Genomic DNA, 27,004 nt, shown 5'->3' with positions numbered 1-27,004 from the left:
GTCATGTAGCTTTTACCATTTTCTTCTAAGAGGTTTATCATTTTAGCTCTTGTGTTTAGGTCTTTGATCCACTGTGAGTTAATTTTTATATATAGTGTAAGGTAAGGGTCCAACTTCATTCTTTTACCTGTGGCCCTTCCATTTTCCCAACACCGTTTGCTGACAAGACTGTCCTTTCTCCATTAAATGGTCTTAGCACTCTTGCCAAAAATCATTGGACCACATAGTGAAGATTTATTTCTGGGTTTTAAAACAAACTATTATCTCCAAGAGGTTTTTCTTGGGTCAGTGATGGGGCTGAACCCCACTGACCCCTCCAGCCGCACTTCCACTGACTATCTCTGCTGGGTTCTGTATCTGTTCACTGAAGAAGCTGAACGGGCAAGAGGAATCTCTTCTCTTGGGTGCGTAGGTCCCTGTGAGCAGAGGCCTTGAGTCGTCACGCCACAGCTGACAGCTGACAGGGATCGAGACCAGAGTATTCCTTCAGAAATGAGTTGCACAACTGAGAAGTCACTTGCTGATGCTAATGCTCTTGTTGAAAGATGAAGAGATCATGACGATGCGACAGAATCTCTGACTGACCACACCACAGCTGTCAATGAGTAGAAGCAACAAAGCAGTATCCGGAAGAAATTCAAGAACTTAAAGAAGTGGCAGGACATTGGCCACAGTCCACATTGGTTACGGGAATACAGCAAGAAAACAGACAAATCAGAGAAGTGCAACAAGAGAACAAAGAATTGTATACATCCCTGGAAGAACATCAGTCTGCCTTGGAACTTATAATGAGCAAGTGTCAAGAGCAAATGTTTAGACAATGGATAGCTAAACACATGATCTGGTCTACTAATGAAGTTAAAAGAGCAGCGCTCCAAGACTGACATGGTACATCACAACAGCTCCAAAGAATTCGTCCTTAATGCATCTAAACTGAAGAGGAGGCACTTGGAAACAAATCAGAATGAATTACAAGCACATGTTGGACAGAGACCTGAAATGGCAGCAGTAATGAGGAAAGCCATTGAAATTGATGAGCAACAGGGTTGCAAGGAACAGGAACGAGTATTCCAACTTGAACAAGAAAACAAAGGCTTGAGAGAGATCCTTTAACTCGAGAACCATTTTTGAACCTTAGGAAAGATGAGGTGTCTGAAAGTTTATCTTTGTCAGCATTAGTGACCAATAGTGACCTGAGTCTGAAGGGCAGGTGAGGAGCCTCTAAGTCCGTGAACTTCTTACAAGGCTCCAAATGGTCACTGGGACTGGCCTCCTAAAGAGAATGAGTTAACAGAAAAATCAGTCTCAAGCTATCCTTTGCTTTATCTTTTTGTCTATAGTATGTACAGTGCGCTGTCAATGACATTTCTGAAATAGCAGCAAAAAACTGCAATTAATGGTCATAGACTTTATTCCAAAATGTAATTGAAAAACAGAAACTTTCCTAATTGGTGAACAAACTAAAAGTTTTCTGAGTGACTGCTGATCCTATCAAAAGCTTCCAGCAGCGCTGTTAGCATTCTGGATGATATTTGGATAAACATGAATATTCCCAATACATGTTTGGGAATTCACAGAATTATCCAAATGTTATCATTTTATTTTATATCCAAATTTTGAAATACACATTTTGCCATGGTTTTGTGAACAGCAGACTGTCATACTAAATTTTATACTCTCCATGTTTGGTAAGAGTTTAATAGCTTACAGGATGCCTGGGTGGATCAGTCGGCTAAGCATCCGCCTTCAGCTCAGGTCATGATCCCAGAGTCCTGGGATGGAGCCCCGCATCGGTCTCCCTGCTCAGTGGGAAGCCAGGTTCTCCTTCTTCTTCTGCCTGCCGCTCCCCCTGCTTGTACGCTCTCTGTCAAATAAATACACAAAATATTTAATAAATAAATAGCTTCTGTACTAGGAGACTTCAACTTTAAAGACTGCTCATCTAACTGCCCATTCATGTAAATTTTTGTCAAAGAAAATTTGGTTTGCACCTCTTCATATGCACCAAGAGGTAATTTAATTTTAGCGGGTTTATCATAATTAAAATACTCAGCTAATAATTGTCCCTAAGTTGCTAAAGAAATGAAGTATCATTTCAAGAATGAAAGAAAGAACACTTAATTTCTAGGAAAGATCTTTTAAGAGACATATTACGACATTAAAATACTCCTTTGAAAGATTAAGTTTTGATTCTAAATCAGTAATGAAGATGAGATCTTTCTCTTCTCTGGTTGATCTTTAAGGATATTATGTAGCTCATTTAGCTAACAGAGTTGAAATGTTTGATATGGCAAGCTAGGTATGGTAATTTGGGAATTGGTAATTTTAATTTGGGAATTCCTCTGCCTCATAAACCCCTTTTTTTTTTAATTATTGGGGGTGGGAACACCTGGGTGGCTCAGTCGGCAGTGCATATGACTCTTGATCTTGGGGTAGTGAGTTTGAGCCCCACATTGGGTGTGGAGTTTACTTAGAAATAATCTTTAAAAATATGTATTAGGGGCACCTGGGTGGCTCAGTCAGTTAAGCGACTGCTTTCAGCTCAGGTCATGATCCCAGAGTGCTGGGATTGAGCCCCACATAGGGCTCCCTGCTCAGCAGGGGAGTCTGCTTCTCCCCCTCCCCTGCTCATGCTCTCTCTCTTGTTCACTCTCTCTCCTTCAAATAAATAAAATCTTTAAAAATAAATAAATAAAAAATAAAAATATGTATTAAAAAAGTATTCCTAAGAGATAAATTAAAATTTCAAAAACATTTTTTTCCCTCCCTCCATCCTCCCTCCCTCCCTCCCTCCCTCCCTTCCTTCCTTCCTTCCTTCCTTCCTTCCTCATAATGTATTATTTGTTTCAGGGGTACACGTCTGTGATTCATCAGTCTTATAAAATACCCAGTGATCATTACAACACCCAGTTACCCCATCCCCCTACCTACCTCCCCTCCAGCAATCCTCAGTTTGTTTCCTAACATTAAGAGTCTCATGGTTTGACTCCCTCTCTGATTTCATCTTGTTTCATTTCTTCCTGTCTTCTCCTATGATCCTCTGCCTTGTTTCTTAAATTCCACATATCAGTGAGCTCATATGATAATTGTCATTCTCTGATTCACTTATTTCATTTAGCATAATACCCTCCAATTCCATCCACGTCATTGCAAATGGCAAGATTTCTTTTTTTGATGGCTAATATTCCATTTTATATATACACCACATCTTCTTTATCCATTCATCTGTCAATGGACACCTAGGCTCTTTCCATAGTTTGGCTATTGTGGACATTGCTGCTATATACACTGGGGTGCAGGTGCCCCTTTGGATCACTACATTTGTATCTTTGGGGTAAATTCCTAGTAGTGCAATTGCTGGGTCATAGGGTAGCTCTATTTTCAACTTTTTGAGGAACCTCCATACTTTTTCCAGAGTGGCTGCATCAGCTTGCATTCCCACCAACGGTGTAAGAGGGTTCTCCTTTCTCTCCATCCTCGCCAACATCTGTCATTTCCTAAGTGGTTAATTTTAGCCATTCCTGACAGGTGCGAGGTGGTATCTCGTTGTGGTTTTGATTTGTATTTCCCTGATGCCGAGTGATGTTGAGCATTTTTTCATGTGTCTGTTGGCCATTTGGATGTCTTCTTTGCAGAAATGTCTGTTCATGTCTTCTGCCCATTTCTTGATTGGATTATTTGTTCTTAGGGTGTTGAGTTTAATAAGTTCTTTATAGATTTTGGATACTAGCCCTTTATCTGATATGTCATTTGCAAATATCTTCTCCCATTCTGTCGGTTGTCTTTTGGTTTTGTCAACTATTTCCTTTGCTGTGCAAAAGCTTTTTATCTTGATGAAGTCCCAATAGTTCATTTTTGCCTTTGTTTCCCTTGCCTTTGGACACGCGTCTAGCAAGAAGTTGCTGCGGCTGAGGTCAAAGAGGTTGCTGCCTGTGTTCTCCTCTAGGATTTTGATGGATTCCTGTCTCACATTTAGGTCTTTTATCCATTTTGAGTCTATTTTTGTGTGTGGTGTAAGGAAATGGTCCAGTTTCATTCTTCTGTATGTAGCTGTCCAATTTTCCCAACACCATTGGTTGAAGAGACTATCTTTTTTCCATTGGACATTCTTTTCTGCTTTGTCAAAGATTAGTTGACCATAGAGTTGAGGGTCCATTTCTGGGTTCCCTATTCTGTTCCATTGATCTATGTGTCTGTTTTTGTGCCAGTACCATACTGTCTTGATGATTACAGCTTTGTAATAGAGCTTGAAGTCCGGGATTGTGATGCCACCAGCTTTGGTTTTCTTTATCAACATTCCTTTGGCTGTTCGGGGTCTTTTCGGGTTCCAAACAATTTTTAGGATTATTTGTTCCAGCTCTGTGAAAATAGTTGATGGTATTTTGATAGGGATTGCATTGAATATGTAGATTGCTCTAAGTAGCATAGACATTTTCACAATATTTGTTCTTCCAATCCATGAGCATGGAACGTTTTTCCTTTTCTTTGTGTCTTCTTCAATTCCTTTGATGAGTGTCCTATAGTTTTCTGAGTACAGATCCTTTGCCTCTTTGATTAGGTTTATTCCTAAGTATATTATGGTTTTGGGTGCAATTGTAAATGGGATCGACTTCTTAATTTCTCTTTCTTCTGTCTCATTGTTAGTGTATAGAAATGCAACTGATTTCTGTGCACTGATTTTATATCCTGCCACTTTGCTGAATTCCAGTATGAGTTCTAGCAATTTTGGGGTGGAGTCTTTTGGGTTTTCCACATAGAGTATCATGTCATCTGCGAAGAGTGAGAGTTTGACTTCTTTGCTGATTCGGATGCCTTTTATTTCTTTTTGTTGTCTGATTGCTGAGGCTAGGACTTCTAGTACTATGTTGAACATCCGTGGTGAGAGTGGACATCCTTGCTGTGTTCCTGACCTTAGGGAGAAAGCTATCAGCTTTTCCCCATTGAGAATATTTACTGTGGGCTTTTCATATAAGGCTTTTATGATACTGAGGTATGTTCCCTCTATCCCTACACTATGAAGAGTTTTAAACAAAATAGATGCTGTACTTTGTCAAATGCTTTTTCTGTATCTATTAAGAGGTTCTTGTCCTTTCTTTTATTAATGTGATATAGCATGTTGATTGATTTGTGGATATTGAACCACCCTTGCAGCCAAGGAATAAATCCCCCTTGGTCCTGGTGAATAATCCTTTTAATGTACTGTTGGATCCTATTGGCTAGTATTTTGGTGAGAATTTTTGCATCCATGTTCATCAGGGATATTGGTCTGTAATTCTCCTTTTTGGTGGGGTCTTTGTCTGGTTTTGGGATCAAGGAAATGCTGGCTTCATAGAAAGTGTTGAGAAGTTTTCCTTCCGTTTTGATTTTTTTGAAACAGCTTCAGAAGAATAGGCATTAATTTTTCTTTAAATGTTTGGAAGAGGGCACATGGGTGGCTCAGTTGGTTAAGGGACTGCCTACAGCTCAGGCCATGATCCTAGAGTCCAAGGATTAAGTCTTGCATAGGGCTACCTGCTCCAGGGAGTCTGCTTCTGCCTCTGACCCTCCCCCATCTCATGCTCTCTCCTCTCTCTCTCATTCTCTCTCTCAAATAAATAAAGTCTTAAAAAAAAAAAAAAAAGGTTTGAAAGAATTCCCCTGGGAAGTCATCCAGCCCTGGACTCTTGTTTCTTGGGAGATTTTTGATTACTGCTTCAATTTTCTTGCTGGTTATCATCTGTTCAGGTTTTCTATTTCTTCCTGGCTCAGTTTTGGTAGTTTATACGTCTCTAGGAATGCATCCATTTCTTCCAGATTGCCTAATTTGTTGGCATATAATCATAATATGTTCTTTTTTTTTTTTAAGATTTTATTTATTTATTTGACAGAGACACAACGAGAGAGGAAACACAAGCAGGGGGAGTGGGAGAGGCTTCCCACAGAGCAGGGAGCCCAATGCGGGGCTGGATCCCAGGACCCTGGGATCATGACCTGAGCTGAAGGCAGACGCTTAACGACTGAGCCACCCAGGCACCCCTTATAATATGCTCTTATAATTGTTTGTATTTCTTTAGTGTTAGTTGTGATCTCTCCTCTTTCATTCATGATTTTATTTATTTGGGTCCTTTCTCTTTTCTTTTTGATAAGTCAGGCCAGGGGTTTATCAATCTTATTAATTCTTTCAAAGAACCAGATCCTAGTTACATTAGTCTGTTCTACTGTTCTTTTGGGTTCTATTTCATTGATTTCTGCTCTAATCTTCATTATTCCTCTTCTCCTGCTGGGTTTAGGCCTTATTTGCTGTTCTTTCTCCAGCTTCTTTAGGTTCACAGTTAGGTTATGTATTTGAGACCTTTCTGTTTCTTGAGACAGGCTCATAATGCTATCTACTTCCCTCTTAGGATTGCCTTTGCTGCATCCCAAAGGTTTTGAACAGTTGTGTTTTCATTTTCATTTGTTTCCATGAAATTTTTTTTTTATTCCTCTTTAATTTCCTGGTTGACCCATTCATTCTTTAGTAGGATGCTCTTTAGCCTCTAAATATTTGAGTTCTTTCCAACTTTCTTCTTGTGATTGAGTTCGAGTTTCAAAACATCGTGGTCTGAAAATATACGGGGAGTGATCCCAATCTTTTGGTACCAGTTGAAACGTGATTTGTGATCCAGGATGTGATCTACTCTGGAGAATGTTCCACGTGCACTTGAGAAGAATGTGCATTCTGTTGCTTTGGGATGGAATGTCCTGATTATATCTGTGAAGTCCATCTGGTCCAGTGTGTCATTCAAAGCCCTATTTCCTGTTGATCTTCTGCTTAGATGATCTGTCTATTGCAGTGAGTGGAGTGTTAAAGTCTCCTACTATTATTGTATTATTATCGATGTGTTTCGTTGATTTTGTTATTAATTGGCTTACATAATTGGCTGCTCCCATGGTAGGGGCATAAATATTTACAAGTGTTAGATCTTCTTGTTGGATAGACCTTTTAATTATGATATAGTGTCCTTCCTCATCTTTTACTACAGTCTTCGGTTTAAAATCTAAATTGTCTGATGTAAGGATTATTACCCCAGCTTTCTTTTGACGTCCATTAGCATGATAGATGGTTTTCCACCCCCTCGCTTTAAATCTGGAGGTGTCTTGGGTCTAAAATGAGTCTCCTGCAGACAGCATATCGATGGGTCTTGCTTTTTTATCCAATCTGATACCCTGTATCTCCTGATTAGGGCATTTAGCTCATTTACATTCAGAGTAACTACTGAAAGATACATATTTAGTGCCAATGTATTGCCTGTAAAGTTACCGTTTCTGTATATTTCTCTGTTCCTTTCTGGTCTATGTTACTTTTGGGCTCTCTCTTCACTTAAAGGATCCCCTTTAATATTTCTTGCAGGGCTGGTTTAGTGATCACAAATTCTTTGTTTCTGTTTGTCCTGGAAGCTTTTTATCTCTCCTATTTTAAGTGACATCCTTGCTGGATAAAGTATTCTTGGCCGCATATTTTTCTCATTTAGCACCCTGAATATATCATGCCAGTCCTTTCTGGCCTGCCAGGTCTCTGTGGATAGGTCTGCTGTCAATCTAATGTTTCTACCCTTGTAGGTTACAGACCTCTTGTCCCAAGCTGCTTTCAGGTTTTCTCTTTTTGTCTGAGATTTGCAAGTTTCACTATTATATGTCAGGGTGTTGACCTATTTTTATTGATTTTGAGGGGGGGTCTCTATGCCTCCCGGATTTTGATGTCTGTTTCCTTCCCCAGATTAGGGAAGTTCTCCACTATAATTTGCTCCAATATACCTTCTGCCCTCTCTCATTCCTCTTCTGGAATCCCAATTATTCTAATATTGTTTTGCTTTATGGTATCACTTATCTCTCAAATTCTCCTCTCGTGATCCAGTAGTTGTTTATCTCTTTTTTCTCAGCTTCTTTATTCTCCATCTTTTTGTCTTCTATATCACTAATTCTCTCTTCTGCCTTATTTTATCCTAGCAGTTAGAGCCTCCATTTTTTATCGCATCTCATTAATAGCCTTTTTGATTTCAACTTGGTTAGATTTTAATTCTTTTATTTCTCCAGAAAGGGATTCTCTAGTGTCTTCTATGCTTTTTTCAAGCCCAGCTAGTATCTTTATAATTGTTATTCTCAACTCTAGTTCCGACATCTTACTAATGTCTTGATTAGGTCCCTGGCAGTCAGTACTGCTTCTTGTTCTCTTTTTTGAGGTTAGTTTTCCCGTCTTGTCATGTTGTCCAGAGAAGAACAGATGAATGAGAGAACAAAATATTAAAATGGCAACAACGACTCCAGAGAAATATACACTAAACAAATCAGAAGAGGCCTGAAACTGGGAGTGGGGGGGGGGGGCAGAAAATAATCAGACAGATGAGCAGAATAGAGCAATACACTAGATTCTGTGTATCTAGAAAACTAGATCCCAAAATTGTAAAGAAAGAAAAACTTGTATACGTACAAAAACAGAATTAAATACAATGAAGGGATAGAATGTAAATGTAAAAATGGAAATCAAAAGACAAGAAAAAAAGAAAAGAGAAAGAAAACAAGAACAGCAACAACAAAAGGAAGGGATATAAACAGGCGAACAGAACAGAGCAATACACTATCTCCTGAGTGTATTTTGGTCAGTTTGTTAGAGGAACCTGTATCTCAAAATTGTAAAGAAAGAAAAACTTATATATACCATTGAAAGGATATAATGTAACTGTAAAGATGAAAATTAAAAAAAGACTTTAACAAAACAAAAAAAACCCCAAAAACAAACAAAAAAAGAAAGAAGGAAAAAAAAGAGAGAATATGATCAGGCGGGTGAATAGAACAGAGCCATACAGTAGATTTTTGGGTGTATTTGGTCTTTAGAAGAAACTGCATCCCAAAATTTTAAGGGAAGAAAAACACATATATATGCAAAAATAAGATTAAATACAATGAAAGGATGGAATGTTTCTGTAAAAATGAAAATTGAAATAGATTTTTTAAATCTATTTCAGCTGGTTGAAAAAGGAGAGAAGAAAAAATTTTTTTAAAAATAAAGAAAATTTTAAAAATTTAAGTTGAATAACTAAAGAATCATGGTAAAAAGCCATGAATTCTATGTGCAGTATTCCCCTAGCGCTGGAGTTCTGCCGTTCTCACTGATCGGTAAACTCGGTCTTGGCTGGCTGTTCTCGCTGATCTCCTGGGGGAGGGGCCTGTTGCCGTGGTTCCCAAATGTCTTTGCCGGAGGCGGAATTGCCCCGCCCTTGCCGGTCCGGGCTAAGTAATCTGCTCGGGTTTGCTCTCCGGAGCTTTTGTTCCCTGCAAGCTTTCCGTACAGCTTTGGAGGCGGAGAGTGAAAATGGCGGCCTCCCAGTCTCCGCCCCAGAGGAGCCGAGAACTCGGGGTCCCGCTCCTCAGTGCGCCCCCAGAGAAAAGCAGTCAGTCACTCCTGTCTCCCCGTTCTCCGGCCGCACTCCGTGCTCACCCGGCCTGTGACCGAGCGTTTCTATCTCTGGCACCCGACCCCGGGTGGAGTCTCCAAACCCAGCAGATCCCCGCGGTGCGCTCCGGCACCTCTCCTCCCGGGGGAGGAAGGGGAGTCTCCCCGGATCTGCCGCTTGTTGGGTCCCTGCTGGAGGAGCAGTGGCCCGACTGTGCCGCGGATCACGGTTTATGGCAACCCCGAGCTGAGAGCCCGCGCCTGGGCTCCGTCTCTGCAGCCGGCTTCCCCGCTCCGATCCCTGGGAGCTCTGCCGCACTCAGGCACCCCCGGTCTTTCTGTGACCCCGAGGGTCCTGAGAGCACACTGTCCCACGGGGGTTCCACCCCCCACTCAGCCACCGGAGTGACGTCCCTCAGCGGAGCAGACTTCTAAAAGTCCCGATTTTGTGCTCCGCGGTTCTATCACTTGCCAGAAGCGGCCGACGGAGGCCCCCTCCCCCGCCGTCTATCCTCCCGAATATCGCCTCGGATTCACTTCTCCGCAAGTCCTACCTTCCAGAAAGTGGTCGCTTTTCTGTTCAGAGAGTTGTTGCTATTCTTTTCTTCGATCTCCTGTTGAGTTTGTAGGTGTTCAGAATGGTTTGATCCCTATCCAGCTGAATTCCTGAGAGGAGACGAAATCCAGGTCTCCTACTCCTCCGCCATCTTGGACTCCTCCCTACCCTGTAAGATTTTTCTTACAACCTCTCAAATGGGAGAGTGGGGGGGGGGGGGGGGAGGAAATCTATTTGTTTTATCTTTTACAATATAACCAATATGTGAATTTTTAACAGCCACCAGAAATAGAAATGTACCTTAACATCAACTAAAATCTAAATTTTTCTTATTTTGTAATTATAGGATAAAAGGACAAAAGAAAAAGGAAAAAACAAACCCTACTATCTCCAGATCTTACCAGCTTTCCACTAATGTCCCTTTTTTGTTTCAGAGTCCAATCCAGGACACTGTATTACATTTAGTTGTCATAGCTCCTTAGCTTCCTCTGGTCTGAGTTTCTCATGACCTTGATAGTTTTTCATGACCTTGATTATTTTTTCATGACCTTGATAGTTTTGAACACGGTCAAGTAGTTATTAGAATGTCCCTGGATTTGTGTTTGTCTTATGTTTTCTCATGATCCAACTGGCTTATGGGCATTTGGAAAGAATACCACTGAAGTGAAGTGCCCCTGTGGTTACATCGTGCCAGGAAGTTATGTGTTATCCATACCACAGGACTGATGAAGTTAACCTGGGTCACTTGGTTAAACTAGTGTTTGCCAGGTTTCTCCACTGGAAGGTCGCCTTGTTTTCCCTTTTCATAGTCTATTTGCTGGAGTTGAGACACTAAGTCCAGCCCACACTCAAGTGAGGAGGGACATGCTCCACTTCCTGGGTCATGCAGTCTACATATATTATTTGGAATTCTTCTGTGTGAAAGATTTCCCTTTTCTCTTCCCTTAACTGTTTTAGAAAATATTTTTATCTCATATGTAGGCATCCTACAAATATACTTAGTTTTGCTTGTTTCTGAACCTTTCCTGTCAATGAACATTTGTTATTACAATATTTTGCTATTAAAGAGCAATGGTAGGGGCACCTGGGTGGCGCAGTCAGCTAAGCGGCCGATTCTTGGTCTCGGCTCAGGTCATGATCTCAGGGTCATGAGATCAAGCCCTGTGTCTGGCTCACACTCAGCGCAGAGTCCACTTGAGTTTCTCTCTCTCTCTCTAAAATAGATAAATAAATCTAAAAAAAAAAAAAAAAAAAGAGCCACAGTGCAATGAACACTCTCATACATGTCTCCCCGGTACTTGTGTGCTGGGTCATAGACCGTGTCATTTTCAAATGTACCAGATAATGCCAGACTGTTTTCCAAAGTGGTTGTATCAATCTGTATTCTCGCCAGCAGTGTATAATAGTTCCTATTGGTCCACATCCTTAGCAACACATGGTATTCTGAGTCTCGTTCATTTCTCCTGGTGGGTATAAAATATTATCTCATTATGATCCTAATTTTTCTTTACTAATCAGCATCTTTTCATGTTTATTCTCCATTTCTACATTATTTTCTAAAAAATGCTTAATACCTTTTGCCCCCCCTTTTTTTATTATCTTCCTATTGATGTATAAATTCTTTATATATCCTGGATCCTTTGAAAGATACATCTACATCATATAGAAAGACACAGATATATCTTTATGAGAGATACATATCTCCTTTGTAAGATGTATCTTTATTTTTGCCCCTTTTGTGGCTTGTCTTTCAACTCTATCAAAAGTTCTTATTTCAACATAAACAAATCTATAGATCAATTCCTTTGATTAGAACTTTAAATATCTTAAGAAACCTCCGTCTCTCCCCAACCTAAGGTCATAGTGGTATTTTTCTTAAAGTATTTTTTCTAAAACTTTTATTTTTTTCTAAAATTTTAAGAAAGTTTTTTACCTTTCATATTTATCTAGAGTTGAATTTTGTGATATCTATGTAAATATATTGGTTTTGAGTATTAAAAACTCCCATTATGTTGAAATTACCAATGAAATCATGGGGAAATGATGCTGGGAGTCTCAAATACCCTGTTAAGTGCTTAGTACTACTTCCTCCTTTGCCCAATCTGTCCTAATTGCCAGTGACCTTCATAGATGTAAGCAACATCCACAGAAATAACCACAACTGAGAGGCCTGAGCTTCTTCAAAGCACTAGCATATATTTAGTGCATAATAAAAAGTTTTTATTATGTTGATCAAAATTTTAAAATTTCTCAGGGTGCCTGGGTGGCTCAGTCGTTAAACGTCTGCCTTCAGCTCAGGTCATGATCCCACGGTCCTGGGATCGAGGCCCGCATCGGGCTCACTGCTCCGCGGGAAGCCTCCTTCTCCCTCTCCCACTCCCCCTGCTTGTGTTCCCTCTCTAGCTGTGTCTCTCTCTGTCAAATAAATAAAAAATAAAATCTTTAAAATTTTTTTTTAATTTCTTTTCACTTCACTTAAATCCTGGCAAACAGAGACATCTCCAAACAGTGAAATAAATTTATTTCCATGGAGCAATGAGGGAAAAAGGTGTTATTCTAAAGTAGGACCCTCTTTATATTCCTAGCAGCCTCACAGTTGACTAAGATGGTGAGAAGTTACAAATGAGTAAAGGCAAATCTCCCCCCATGCCAAGAGAACGACCCTTTACCTCCAGTAAAAAAACAAGGCAAACCGTTCGATACTTTCTCACTTTATTAAGGTTAATAGGGTACTTATACATCTAAACATTTTACTGTAAGTTGTCAGGAACATTTAAACTCTGAATTATCTTTCCATAATTAAGTTTCTTCAGGCACATCGGTTTGTATTTTATAGAAAACACTTGGTCTTTAGGTCACAAACAGGAAAGAGTGTAATTTGCAAATGTTATAAAGATGACTCCAAATCTCAGCTAACCTCTTTCCCAAATTGCAACTCTTAGTATTTAATGAAAACAGAAACCAAAAACAATTGCTTAAACGTTATAACTGTGTGATTCTGGTGACTAAGAAATCCCTGAAAGAGCAGTAAGCCACGATTTCTGGAAAGCTCAGAGCACTAGCACGGTTTCATTGCGAAGTATTTGACAGAAGGCCACGGGTCGTGTTTTCCTAAGAGGAGCTAGGAACTAAGGATGTCATTTAGTAATGCATTGGAATGGCATTGCCTAGTGCGAGTGTTGCACAGAAACTCCAGGTCACCTCTTCATTATCTATTATTTTGGATAAGCTTCCACAATCATAGCATGGCCCTGTAAGGGGGGAAAAACGAGTTCAATTAGAGCAATGGAAGGTGAAGAATCCAGCCAGTCCCAAGGCAAAAGAGAACAATGGGAAAAGTACAGGCTATAGAGTTTGATCCCGGCTCCCCCTTTCAAACACTGTGTGATCTTATGCATGTATGGGAAAGTGTTGCTCCTAGCATCTACTGGATAGAGATCACGCTAAATATCCTACAACACAGGGCGCCTGGCTGGCTCAGTTGGCTGAGTGTCCGACCCTTGATTTCAGCTCAGGTCATGATCTCAGGGTGGAGAGATGGAGCCCCACGTCGGGCTCCACACTTGGTGGGGTGTCTGCTTCTCTCTCTCTCTCTCTGCCCCTCTCCCTGCTTGCGCTGGCTCTCTAAAAATAAACCAGTAAATTTAAAAACAAACAAAAAACAACAACAAAAAATACCATCCTACAACACAGACTACAACCCCCTCACCACAAAGAATTATCTGGCCCAAAATGTTAACAGAGCCAAAGCTGAGAAACCCTAGTCTAGATCCAAAACGCCGGATTCCTTCTTTAATCTCCTAGTCGTCTTTGTATCAGGCATTTGGGTCTTGATGAAACAATGCCAAGTTCAATCTACTTTCTAAGGTACATTTCTCCTAGAAGAAAGGTACTGGGTGGTATTCTTCACAAAAGCATCCAGGGTTGTGTTATACTCTGTGTCCTAGATGAACTATCAGGGAACACACACTCAAAACCACAGGACACTAACCCTCATGGACCACTCACTCTGCACAGTACCGTGCACTGGTTATCTCCCTCAGTTAAGCCTGGCACAGAAAGATGGGAGGGAGGGCTCCAGTCCTGACTATGGTTTTCTGTGGCTGAAGTTACAGACTGAAAAATGCTTTTCATCATGAAGTCCGAAATGCTCCAACCCACAAATAACTGATCTCTTTATTTCTTCAAAGTTTCTGAGGCAAGCCATAAATAAAGGTTTTTAAGTGTAAGATGTTTAAACTTTTACATATTTATTCATCTTGACTAGCAACAGAAAGTTTCTATAATCTGGAAGAAAACCAAATCTGTTTCCATCAGGGTTAGGGAAAAAAAAAAAAAAAATTAGCCCTCCTTCTGGATTTTATCCCCAGAGTGAAATGGCCGAGGCTGGTAGTACGCTCTGTCTGCAGGGCAAGCAAGGCCAACAAAAAAAATCCACAGAATACAAATTTCCCCCAAATAAATAGCATTACGTCATCCAGAAGTAAATAAATTCTCCAATTAACGTATAGTTCAGTTTTCAAGAAAGATAATTTACTTCTTGGAGAGATTTTATAGATAAGGTCTCACGGTGACTAGATAAATGAGTAAATTTTATTATTAAAGAGGAAAATACCTCAAAATGTTAATAATGATAGTGTCTGCTGAGGGGATTATAGGTGACTCTAATTCTTTTCTATATACTTTTTGTACTTTCTATGACAATGTATTCCTTCTAAAAATAAAAAACATAGGGGCATCTGGGTGGCTCAGTCGATAAGCGTCTGCCTTCGGCTCAGGTCATGATCCCAGGGTCCTGGGATCGAGCCCCACATCGGGCTCCCTGCTCGCCGGGGAGCCTGCTTCTCCCTCTCCCTCTGCCTGCCTCTCTGCCTACTTGTTCTCTCTCTTTCTCTGTCAAATAAATAAATAAAATCTTTAAAAAAATTAAAAAAATAAAAAATATAGGGGCACCTGGGTGGCTTAGTCGGTTAAGCACCCAACTCGTGATTTTGGCTCAGGGCATGATCTCATGGTCATGAGATCGAGCCCCATGTCAGGCTCGGCTCCACACTGGGTGCAGAGTCTGCTTCCGATTCTCTCTCCCTCTGCTCCTCCACCCCCGCCCGCTCTCTCTCTCTCAAATAAATAAAATCTTAAATAAATAATATAAACATTATTTTAGGAATAGAAGTAGCTTGGGTTTAAAAACCATCTTCTTTCCAAAATATTACCAGAATTAAGTTGTACTCTCTTCCCCTCAAAATAGGCTGCTTTTTTTCTAGTTGTCTGTCATCAGAAATATTGCTCTAAGGGTGCTGCAAAGTTAACTAAATGAAATATGCTCGGATGAGCTTGTTTTGTTTCCAAGAAAATGACCTTCCAGAAGCACCTACGAAGCGGCTGCGCCGTACCTGCCCACCGGCGGCACAGGCAGCCACTAAGCCGTACTGGCCTCCCTCCTTCCGCAGTCTGTTGGCAGCCGCCATGACCAACCGGCAGCCGGTAGCTCCGAACGGGTGTCCCAGGGACAGCGATCCTCCCCAGTTGTTGAACTTCTCCAGAGGAGGTGACCCAACCTGGCTCCCACAAAACAGACACAAATATAATTATGAGTTAACTTCACAATCAGGCCAGGCTCTTACCAACAGGAAGGTGACAGAGACTAAGAACATGACTAACTTAAGACCCATCACATATTAATAAGGAAAAAAATTCTAGGTCAATTCTGAAAGCCATGGACCATTTATTTTTCCTCTAACACCAGAACCGGAAGAACAAAAGACAACCTAGAATTTTACTTTCATTTTTTCTAAAGATTTCCAAGAACTATTTTTCAACTAAGAAATAAGTATATTTAATGAAATAGAAAATTCTTCATAAGGAGCAGCAGCTTTCCCCTTCATATTTTTATTAGCAGCCAACTAAACAAATACTGTAGTGCTTTGGAAATTCAAACATACTTTTAATCAAACACTTACCTTGGTTTTTCTACCCATGTAGTTTTGTGCAAACCAATCAGAATCCATGGCTTTAAAATTAGCCAAAATCTGACCCTACAAGGGAAAGGACCTTGTTATTAATGTCCCCTGCCATTAAAGTTGAGCAAACTTTAAATCAGTTTTTAGTAAAATTTTCCTAAAGAAACATTTTGCTACTTTTCAAGGGCCTCTAAGAGATTGCCTCAAACCGTACCACTGGATTCCTTCCCCTTACGCCTCTTCCAACAGTGTAGGTCAGTACTTCAAATATAAAGCTCTCCTCGTGTTTTGCTCACATCATGAGCCACACCTGGATCTCCCCACACACACACAGACTACACTTTTTATGGTTACAATCCTTTGATATGTATCTTTCAAGTGACTTACTGAGAACGCTTCATGAAATTCAAAAGCATCAATATCACTCATTGTTAATCCTGCCTTTTCCAGAACTTTTGGAGTAGCATATGTTGGTCTAAAAAGAAAAAATAAGTAGTATGTTAAGGATTTAATTTTTAACGTAAGAACTCCTTATTCCCCAAGCTGAGTTTTATGTAAGGTATTATAATGTCCTCCACTCATTCACTGGTTCTACTGTACAAATAGTAAGTGGGGGGGATATAACCGTGAACTAAACAGACAGAGCCTCGGCCCTTACAAAGTCTATGTTCTAGAGTCAGAGATATAGTTAATAAACAAACTATGGAAGAGAAGGATAAACAATGTGAAGAACCAGAAAAACACAGTGCAAAGGGCAGAGCATAGGGAAGAGCATGGCTAGTTTGAAGGACATGATGGAGGCCAGTGCGGGGAGAGCCAGGAGGGAGGGGGATACAATCTAAATATTAGGAGGCTTTTATAAAAGGCTATTACGAAGACTGTGTAAAAACAGGAAGAAATGCTTATGACATCTTAATGAAAAAAAGAATACAAGACTATATATAAGTAGAAATGTATAAGAAAAAATAAAAAAGAATCCAAAACTGTAAAATGATACACCAACATAAAGGATTATTTTTAAGAATCCAACACACACACACCAAAAAAAGAAGGAAAAAAAAAAGAATCCAACATACAAAACAATTATGAACTCAGAACCCAATGTACTTTATTTTCTTTTATTTAAATTTTGTTAGTTAACACAGAGTGCAATATTGGTTTCTGGAGTAGAATTCAGTGTTCCATCACTTACATACAACCCCTGGTGCTCATCACAACAAGCACCCTCATTAACCCCCATCACCCATCTAGCCCATCCCCTACCCACCTCCCTCCAGCAACCCTCAGTTTGTTCTCTATCAGAACTTAAGGGGCGCCTGGGTGGCTCAGTCGTTAGCGTCTGCCAGGGTCGAGCCCCTGGGATCCTGGGATCAAGCCCCACATCAGGCTCCCTGCTCAGCGGGAAGCCTGCTTCTCCCTCTCCCACTCCCCCTGCTTGTGTTCCCTCTCTCGCTATCTCTCTCTCTGCCAAATAAATAAATAAAATCTTTAAAAAAAAAAAACTTAATGTACTTTAAAATCTATATAATAAATGTGGGTAATCAAATACTTTTGATTATAGCCCAAGGATATACACTGCTACCTACCCAAGTAAAAGTTGATCTTTTGGATCCTGAGACACATAGACAAAATCCCTAGGTGAAAAACAGAGGGGTTAGCTCTAGTAATAAAATAAAGAAACTGAGGCAATTTATTTGAACATGTACCTTACCTCAAATATGCCTTCGGCTTATAACCCATGGCCAGAGCCTTTTCCTCTGCCATAATCAGCATTGCAGATGCACCATCAGTCTGAAATGTTAAGCAGAACAATAATGGTAAATTCTTCAGCTTTTCTGGAAGTCTCTGTACAACCATCTTCTATGTAGTGTTCCTGAATTTCCCAACTAATTACACTTATACAGAGACTTTATAAATGTTTTTTCATTTTATCCATCATTAATTCACAATTCAAACATACACTGACCCATCTTTCAAGAGGGTAGAAGAACCTGTTCAAAAGAACCACAATTATCAAAATGGACAAAGAGAATAGGTAACTTTAGCTAAATATGTATTCATAATACACTTAAGCCAAAAGATTTTTGCTTTTGGAACAGAATATAAGAAACTTTATGAATTAAAACAATCTCTCATTTTACTTACTTATTTTTACATTTTTATGGACTGTTTCTGAGCTGCCTCCTGCCTGTGGAAGGAAACACAGGCTTCGAGGTGATATGGAACAAGAAACAGGTAGGCAGCTGAGAACATCAGAACCATGGTCTTCCCTCCTTGGACACACCCCATATGGTTTTTCCCAACTGACGATCAAGAAGTTCAGAGATAAAGAGCTACCACTGAAAAAAAGCCCTTTACCATGACTTCAAAAGAAATAGCTCAAAAAAAAAAAAAAAATCCAAAATTCACTACTTGAGAGTTTGTAGTATCAAAACAATTTCTACCACATTCTGTAATATTTTTGTAACTTAGTGACCCCGAAGAGACTAAGGAGCTACCACCAACAGAGGGGCCATTAAGCTTGGAAACAGAGAGAACTACACACAATAAATGGTTTATGGACATTACGTTAATATAATGCGCCACTGTGCCAAGCTGCAATGAATGTGGTGCGTTAACATATTTCCTGAAACCCATGTATCTGTGATGTGCTGCCTCTGATGATTTCTTTCTGACTTTCAGTGAATAAACCTGCACCTTTAGCACACCCCAGAAGTAATCAAGGGCACTGAGATCCGGCAAGAGTAGAGCTCACCCCATATGGCCCTATCACGCAGTTTGGTTTTGGAAATGATTATCTAACAAGCCCTTCAGCACTCAGGCTTACTGGGGTGGTGCACCATCCTGCTGGAACCACTCCAGGCACCCTTCCCCTAGCCCAAGAGTGGGCATTAAGTAGTCATTTAACAAAGTCAAATATGTCAACATGTGCCCATGTTTCCAGACTTCGTGTCCAGGTAGGGAAGATATACTGTAAAAGAAACACTGGGCAGCTGGATTATATCTAAAGACTGTATGTACCCCAAGGCGGTAGGAGAAGAGAAACCACATCCTATGAGCAGAAACAGAATCCACAGGGATGTTTAATTAAGGAGGAGCCAAAACAAACAAGAAAGGATATGAAGCTATATGCTGGTAAGCAAAACAACGACAACGACAAAGAATGAGGGTAGATATATGTATTCCATATGTTTATAGGAAAATGCTTATAGAAACTGCTTACAGGAAAATAACTTGGGAGCCAGTAGAAAGCATCATTTTCTTTCTTTCTTTTTTTTTTTTTAAAGATTTAGTTGAGAGAGTGAGCACACACATGTGTGTGAGCACAGGGGAGAGGGGGTAGAGGGAGAGGAAGAGAGAGAATCTCAAGCAGACTCTGTCATGAGCAGAGCCTGACGCAGGACTCGATCCCATGACCGAGATCAGGACCTGAGCTGAAACCAAGAGTCGGGTGCTTAACCAACTGAGCCACCTAGGCGCCCCGAAAGCATCACTTTCTAACAATCAGAGCTAGAAGAGGTATCTCGTCCCTCTCTCTGCCTACTTCACAGGTCTTATACAACTCCTCAAATTCATATCCTATGTTCTAGCCAAGCTTTTCCCAAAAGAAACCCTTGCTCTCACACCTCCTTGCCATTCCCTTTGCCTAGAATGCATTTAATGAATTCCGGAATTGGCTTGTACCCTCCCTTCAAGATTTGCTGCTCAAATGCCACCTCCTCTGAGGAGCCCCTCGGGCCCCTCCCGTGTGTGTGTCTGCTCTGTCAGCCTGCTCACAGCCACCACTGCACCTTCTCGCTGCCTTCTAACCCTACCGCCTGGCTAACCAGAGTCTTCTGGCTGGTTTAATGCCTGAATGGTGGCTGGATCAGGTGACTGCAAGGGCCTAAAAACTAGGATTCTAGTTTTTTTTAATGATTCCATTTTAATATTTTTTATAATGAATAACTGTATTTTTATGCCTCTATTCATGACACATGCAAACAGATCAACTTTAGGTTTTTCTATTGAGAGTCCAGAACTGTGAAAGGCACGAGTAAACACACAGAGCACACACGGTTACCAGGAAAGAAGAATTTGCAGCTGTCACTGTGCCATAGGGCTTGATGAATGCAGGTCTTAGCTTGGCCATCTGCTCCAGAGAGGAAGGACGAATGCCATTATCTTTGGTAACTGTATCTTTTCCTATAAAAACATGAGTTTTTAACTCTAAGGAACTATGAGTTTTATGTATCTTCGCTAGAGGAGTATGTTCTAAAAACTGTGACAAGTGAAATGTAAGCCACACCTATTTACTAAAAAGAAAGTCTGTTATAGTCATCAAGATATTATCAAATTTAAAACTATACTTTTTTTTTTCTTTTAGATTTTATTCTTTTTAAGTAATCGCTACGCCCAACAAGGGGCTCGAAGCTACAGCCCCGAGATTAAGAGTCGCATGCTCTACCGACTGAGCCAGCCAGGCGCCCCTACACTCTACTCTTAAGACATCTGGGAAATAACCTAAATGGTCTAAAAAAAGGACACCCTACTTCCTTAAGATATTCATTCACATTTGGCTATTTTATACAGAAATCATATGAATGAAGAGTTTTTAAAACAGGCATATACATAAGAACTAAAATACAGGAGGGAGACCTAAAAGCAGACTCAGAAAAACTTCTCTTTTTGAAATGCTGACCTACTGTTATAACATAAATTGAAACTTGAGTCCACGTTTAAGAGTGACTATTCTGGAAACAACCAACATACTTATTGAAAAGTCATTTGGGGCTTTTGGAGTTTTAGAAGCAACTCAGAACTCCCTAACAAGTGGCACGAAGCATTCTCCTTTACAATGTTGAGCAAACCATTTTACCTGGTACTTTGAAGGGTACAACATCAGAAAGGAGGCCTTCATCCTGTGCCTTCTTGGCCAGGCTATGCGAACGCAGCGCATACTCATCCTGGTCCAGTCGAGAAACAGCGAAGGCAGCGGCCAGCCGGTCTGCAGAGTGGCCCATGGTCTCGCTGGTGGAGAACTCAGCCACTGCAGGGAGCTGGGAAAGGAGCCATGTAGGATTAGGTATGCTGTCAACAGGTGTTATACCACACCTTGGGTTATCTGGGAAAGTTAATCAACACCAAGATGGGAGAAGCTTTCTGTGAGCAGGGCATCTTCAAGGAGGGCTCACAATTTCAAATTTTCTAACCACAATCTTTTTTTTTTTTTTTCATCTTGAGCAGAAAACTACCCCTTCCTTGTAATTAACAGAATCTACAACTGCTAGAGCGTAACTGACCCCATGCTGTCTTAACTAATTCTAAATCTTTGCAGTGGGATACTCTGGAAGAACACAGGTCTTTAATATAAGAGTTCACAATCTTACCTCAGGTGATAGGAAATTCAATCTGAATTTCGAGATTAAAGAAAGTCGCTGACCCAGAGTCTTGGCCTTATTGAGCTCAAGCATCATTTTCCTCATTTTCCGTGAATGACGAATAGGGACGTCAGACATTAACTCTACACCACCCGCCACGACCACATCACACTGCCCAGAAGCGATCAAGCCAATACCTACAGGACACAGGTGACACGGACATGAACATCTGCTGCAGAAATTAACAGGCCACTGGTAATTTAAGCTTCTTCATTAAAAAACTGTATCACAGTTATCAGCATTATATAACATCTGTAATTAAGCTTTTCGTCTTTTCTCTTTTTTTTAAAAGATTTTATTCATTTTAGAGAGAGAGAGAGAGAGAGAGAGAGCAAGCACAAGCAGGGGGCGAAGAAGGGGCGGGAGAGAGAGAGAATCTCCAGCAGACTCCCCGCCAAGCACAGAGCCTGTCGTGGGGCTCGATCCCACAACCCGAAGATCAGGACCTGAGCTCTGCTTCTCATCTTTTCAAAGGGATTAAGATAATTTTTTTGAATGAGTAAAACTATATTCAATGCACTAGAGAAACACAAGTTTCATTCAGGTCATATGGACACGAGCTTCTGGAAATATCCATTGGACCAACTCTCAAAACAAATCATATTCTACACTAGAACATTCTGAAGATTTTATAAACTCCCAGCTTCAGTTTTCAGAAAAAAACATTTCCCCTACAATGGGAATTTCTGCTATAAGCTTGAGAAAGTCTGCCTTTTGAAGATGGAAGGCAGCCCCCCTTCATCTTTACAGCCATTGGCAAGTACTCTGTTGCTCTATCTAGAAGTCGTCACATGCTTCATAGAATAGTGGATGCCCCCAATCACTGCTTTTGGCATCATTCTCTGCCTCTCATGAGGTAGGCTGCCCAAGCTGGCCTTCATGTTATTAAGAGAGCACATGATCATGACCTCTTTCAGGTTTCCTGAATTTTCACAATAAGGACCAATGCTACAAAATGTCCCACAATTTTGCTAAGGTCTGTTAGGGACATTTGTAACTAATTATAAAAATGCCACAGGTGTGGGGAGAAAGTAGAAGAAAGAGCTGTATTACAGCAGTGATTTATCACTAGGGCCACAATCTTCGCAGGGCAGTATCACATTAGAATCACCTAACTTTAAAACCTAGGAGGTTATAAATTATTCATGCCTCAAATTCAGAAGCACCCTCCTAGAGACAAACTTTTCTAGCTGATAATCCCCGCCGTGGCCAGCCACATTACTGATGGAGAAACTATATGAATGGTTGTGTCCCTCAGGTACGGAGAGAAACAAAAAGGTTGAGAACTACTGTCAAAAATGTTAAATGTGACCTTATTTTTTAAAAGAGACACAAATTTAGAGATCTTTGCCAATCATTTACTTCTCTTAAGAGTACCTTTTTATGGGACACCTGGGTGGCGCAGTCACTTAGGTGTCCGATTCTTGGGTTTCGGCTCAGGTCACGATCTCCGGCTCTTGGGATCAGGCCCGGCGTCAGGCTCTGTGCTCAGCGTGCAGTCTGCTTGAGACTCACCCTCCCTCTCACTCTGCCCCTACCCACCACGTGCTCTCTCTCTCTCTAAAATAAATCAATCAATCTTAAAAAACAATCGAGAATTAACATGTACCTTCTGTTGTCAAGTAAACATACCTGTGGTCATGGCTTGGTTGGCAGAGATGCAGGCCATGGTGACAGTGTGAGCAGGAGTCCTGTCAGAGAAGCCAGCTCCGAGGGCAGCCTTCAGGAAGTACATGAAACGAAACGGTCACTTGTGAAGGAAGTACTACCTGGAAATGATGCTTTGAGCACCACTTCTCTGTGGTGAATCAGGAAACCGTATGAAGTTAATATCCTAGAGTAATATTTAGAATAAAATTAAGCCCATCACAGAAACGGCTTACTTGTTTTTCATCTAGCCATTAACTGACAGAACACTCTGCAAAATTCTTGATAGCCAGCGTCTAGTGTGGTAAACAGGCTACAACACCCTTCTTTGTCACCTAATTTCTTAGCCAAGCTTTGCTCCAAGCCTTAAAGGATATCAATACATAATTTGATTTTAATTTAAGTTTTCAAATAAAGTAAATCAGTTAAATACAGTTGATGGAGGAATGATGAAACATATCGTGGAGTAGGATCCTCATGATCTCTGTTCCTACAGTCGAAAGGCTTAGTGGCAAAGCACAGGTCATCAAACCAGAGAGTGATTTCTAAAGAACTGGCCACTCATAAGCAGAATTCCCATGCAGGTCCCTCCCTGCTCTCTGCTCATTCCTCTCACTGCCGGCTGGTCTCTCTTCACGATCGCCTCATACTTTACTCCGCACACGGCAGAGCCAACACAAAGGCAAACTGGCAAACTTGCCAATACACAGGAGTTCAAGTTGATGAAGAAACTGTGCAAAAGTGCCTAGGCCCCAAGCGAGCCTCTGACAAGTAAGGGTGAGATCAGGTGAACAACTGGAAAAAGAGAAAACTGTCCAGGATAATGACCTAACAGGTGCTTCAGAAGAGAGTGATTTGATGGGTCTTGACAAGAACTGAGGAGCTCCATTAACCTTGCAAAATGGCCTCCAGCATAATGGCACAGTAAGAGTCATACATAAAATGAAGACATCGATTACTTCATTGTACTATTTTTTTTTTTTAAGATATTTATTTATTTGAGAGAGAGAGAGAGAGCACAAGTAGGCAGGGTGGCAGGCAGATGGAGAGGGAAAAGCAGGCTTCCCACTGAGCAGGGAGCCGGATGCAGGGCTCGATCCCAGGACCCCAGGATCATGACCTGAGCCGAAGGCAGCTGCTTAACCGACTGAGCCACCCAGACACCCCTTCATTGTACCATTAATTAGGGAAATTATGCTGCTAAAAAAAAAAATCAATGTCTGATTCCATTTTTGCATACGTAAAGAATTAATGCATAGATACGATAATAAAATATTTTTATAATATTAAAGTTACACTTTAAAAATAATGCTCTCACTGTTCCCCCCACCAACCACCACCACCAACCACTATTTACCATGAGATTCGGGTTCCCATTAGAGGAATTCTTTTTTAGTGACCCTTTTCTGAAATTATTTAACTATCCTCAGAATACAAGATCTCCTGTAATTTGATAAAATAAACATGTTTCTAAAGTCTAGATTAAGGAGGCTCTGTATTTCTTTTTTTTAAAGAAAGATTTTTATTTATTTATTTGAGAGAGAGACGGAGAGAGTACACGCAGGGGAAGGGGCAGAGGGAGAGGGAGAAGCAGGCTTCCCGAAGAGCAGGGGGTCTGATATAGGCTCAAACCCAGGACCCTGAGATCCTGACCTGGGCCGAAGTCAGACGCTTAACCAACTGAGGCACCCAGGCGCCCTAGGCTCCGTGTTTCCTCACTGTTTTTTACTATTATACTTACACGCCCTCTATACCATCATCTGTAGAAAGACAAGTGTGTCATAGTAGTGTATACGCAACATAACCTTATTCTGGTCTTTCTAGGTAGGCTCGATACTAAGTGCTCCACCTACTTTGCCGGAAACTACACTCTGGCAATGGCAGGTCAGCCTCTCAATGGAGACCAAATTCAAAAGGAACAAAGCAGCAAATCTCCAGGGGGCAGAGGAGGAGAATGCACCAGTGGGGCAAGTGGAAAGGGCGCTGAGGTCGTTATGGCCTAATCCTCACAAGGTCCTTTCCAGCATGTGTTACACCCTTGGCCCCAGCTGGCTCTAAGGACTGAAAGAGCCTTAAATAGAAGTGGTTTCTGGTGAACCTTGTCCACCTGCTTCTATTTAAAGCTTGAACAGCTCTCAAGGTACGCCTAGGCTCTGGATAGTACACTAAGGAAAAAGGAGGAAGATGCCTCTTCGTTAAGTAGGAGAGCAGGGAAATAAACAGAGGTCTTTCAGTAAAGTCAGGTTCATGGGAACTCGGCATCAGAACCTTTAGGATTTCCTTGAACATTATTAATACAGACAACAGGTCCTTAAAAAGTTCTCTAGCAGGGGCGCCTGGGTTGCTCAGTCATTAAGCACCGGCCTTTGGCTCGGGTCACGATCCCAGGGTCCTGGGATCGAGTCCCACATCGGGCTCCCTGCTCGGCGGGAAGTCTGCTTCTCCCTCTCCCACTCCCCCTGCTTGTGTTCCCTCTCTCGCTGTGTCTCTCTCTGTCAAATAAATAAATAAAATCTTAAAAAAAAAAAATTTCTCTATCTGGTAGTCACATTAGCTTTTAGGTTACAATACAACTATAGAGAGACCTCTTCATAACATCGCCTTTCCCCGCAGCCACTACAAAGATCATCCAGACTGCAATGCAATTGGTATTAGTACAGGGCAGGGAGAGGGAAGCTACCACTGGTCAATTAATAGCTGAGATGTGCACACAGATATAACATTTTCAGACAAAATTTAGGGAAAAACATTATGGCTTTAAGTATTAGGATAGAATAGAAATACTGAGAAAATTGAAACACTCGGTTTTTTTTTTTTTTTAAGATTTATTTATTTATTTATTTACTTGTTTCAGAGAGAGAGCGAGCACAAGCAGGGGGAGCAGGAGAGGGAAAAGCAGGCTCCCCGCAGAGCAGGGAACCCAATGTGGGGCTCGATTCCTGGACCCTGGGATCATGACCTGAGCCAAAGGCAGATGCTTAACAGACTGAGCCACCCAGGCACCCCTCAGTATTTACTTTTTAAGTGCTCTTATAAAAGCCTTTTTTTTCTTTCAAAATATAAAAGTTGAAAATGTATTGTGAATAGCTTGGTGCAGTCATAAAATTGTCATATTCGACACAGTGAAAGCCCAAGAAAAACCAAAAAAATTAGGACGGGGAGAAAAAAACCCTTTCTGTTCTTAATTCTTTCCCGCCTCCCTAACATTATACAGTTGATTCTGTGGGCTTAAGGAATGCCAGGCCTTCAGAAATGTTAACATTTACTGGCAGATAAAAATGTGGGGCAGAACCACTACTTTCAGTCCTGCTCATTTTCCCTCCTCCTGACAGTGATGGAAATCGTTGCCCCTACAACTATATTGAACACGGTAATATGGCAGGCACAAAACTAGCAATAAAGAAAATGCTTAGCACACTGAAATGTGCGTTGGAGTCAACTTTATCCAAATAATCACTTTCAAGTTGAAACAAAGCCCAGAAGATGTGTTTGGACTGTTCACTATGAAATGCCTGTATGATACGTCACGGAAATTTCAAGGTCTATTATTATCTTGGTTGCCACCAATAAACAGTACCGGGAGCTATGCCAACTAGGGCGAAAGTAAACTCCTGTGAAATCGTTTAAAAAAAACACCACTCGATGTGTCATCTAGTCAATGGGAATAAATGAATAAGCAAGGCTACCTCCAACAAAAACCATGTTACGAAAGAAGTTCTTTGCACAATGTTGAAATTTTAAGTTAATTAGTAGCCACGATAACATTACTGAAAGTCACATTAGCCATACTTTGCCATAATCTCTATTATCCTAAGAGATAGAACAAATGAACATATATCCCAAAGCAGCTCAAATAATCGCCTTGATTTATAGTATAAATATATACTAGTATAGTGTATGCCATTTGATTTGTAACTTTAAATATTAAATAACATTCGTTATTCAAATTGTAAAATCACATTTGAAGTCAAATATAGCTTTAATGAGGGGCGCCTGGGTGGCTCAGTCAGTT

General features: G+C 40.8%; 1 protein-coding gene and 1 pseudogene across 2 annotated transcripts in view; one reads left to right on the top strand and one right to left on the bottom strand.

The window, feature by feature from the left end:
* The first annotated feature begins 492 nt into the window (after window positions 1-492).
* Window positions 493-1,317, top strand: LOC118534432 (FGFR1 oncogene partner 2 pseudogene; annotated as a pseudogene).
* Window positions 1,318-12,660: 11,343 nt separating this feature from the next.
* The window catches only part of HADHB (hydroxyacyl-CoA dehydrogenase trifunctional multienzyme complex subunit beta), a 37,649-nt gene continuing 23,305 nt past the window's right edge, over window positions 12,661-27,004 (bottom strand). For both annotated transcript variants that reach the window (XM_036090258.2, XM_036090260.2), the window contains exons 7-16: window positions 22,978-23,065; window positions 21,295-21,482; window positions 20,784-20,964; window positions 19,989-20,110; window positions 17,637-17,716; window positions 17,512-17,559; window positions 16,313-16,400; window positions 15,926-16,000; window positions 15,359-15,523; window positions 12,661-13,216 (exon numbers count right to left, since the gene is read on the bottom strand). In XM_036090258.2, the coding sequence (XP_035946151.1) occupies window positions 13,181-13,216; window positions 15,359-15,523; window positions 15,926-16,000; window positions 16,313-16,400; window positions 17,512-17,559; window positions 17,637-17,716; window positions 19,989-20,110; window positions 20,784-20,964; window positions 21,295-21,482; window positions 22,978-23,065 (1,071 nt within the window). In that variant the 3' untranslated portion in view covers window positions 12,661-13,180. The remainder of the gene's footprint in view (window positions 13,217-15,358; window positions 15,524-15,925; window positions 16,001-16,312; window positions 16,401-17,511; window positions 17,560-17,636; window positions 17,717-19,988; window positions 20,111-20,783; window positions 20,965-21,294; window positions 21,483-22,977; window positions 23,066-27,004) is intronic.

The sequence above is a fragment of the Halichoerus grypus genome, chromosome 10 (assembly GCF_964656455.1).
Source record: "Halichoerus grypus chromosome 10, mHalGry1.hap1.1, whole genome shotgun sequence".
Taxonomy (NCBI): Eukaryota; Metazoa; Chordata; class Mammalia; order Carnivora; family Phocidae; genus Halichoerus; species Halichoerus grypus.
Note: the sequence above shows the minus strand (reverse complement) of the source record. Positions and strands in the feature narration are given on the sequence as shown.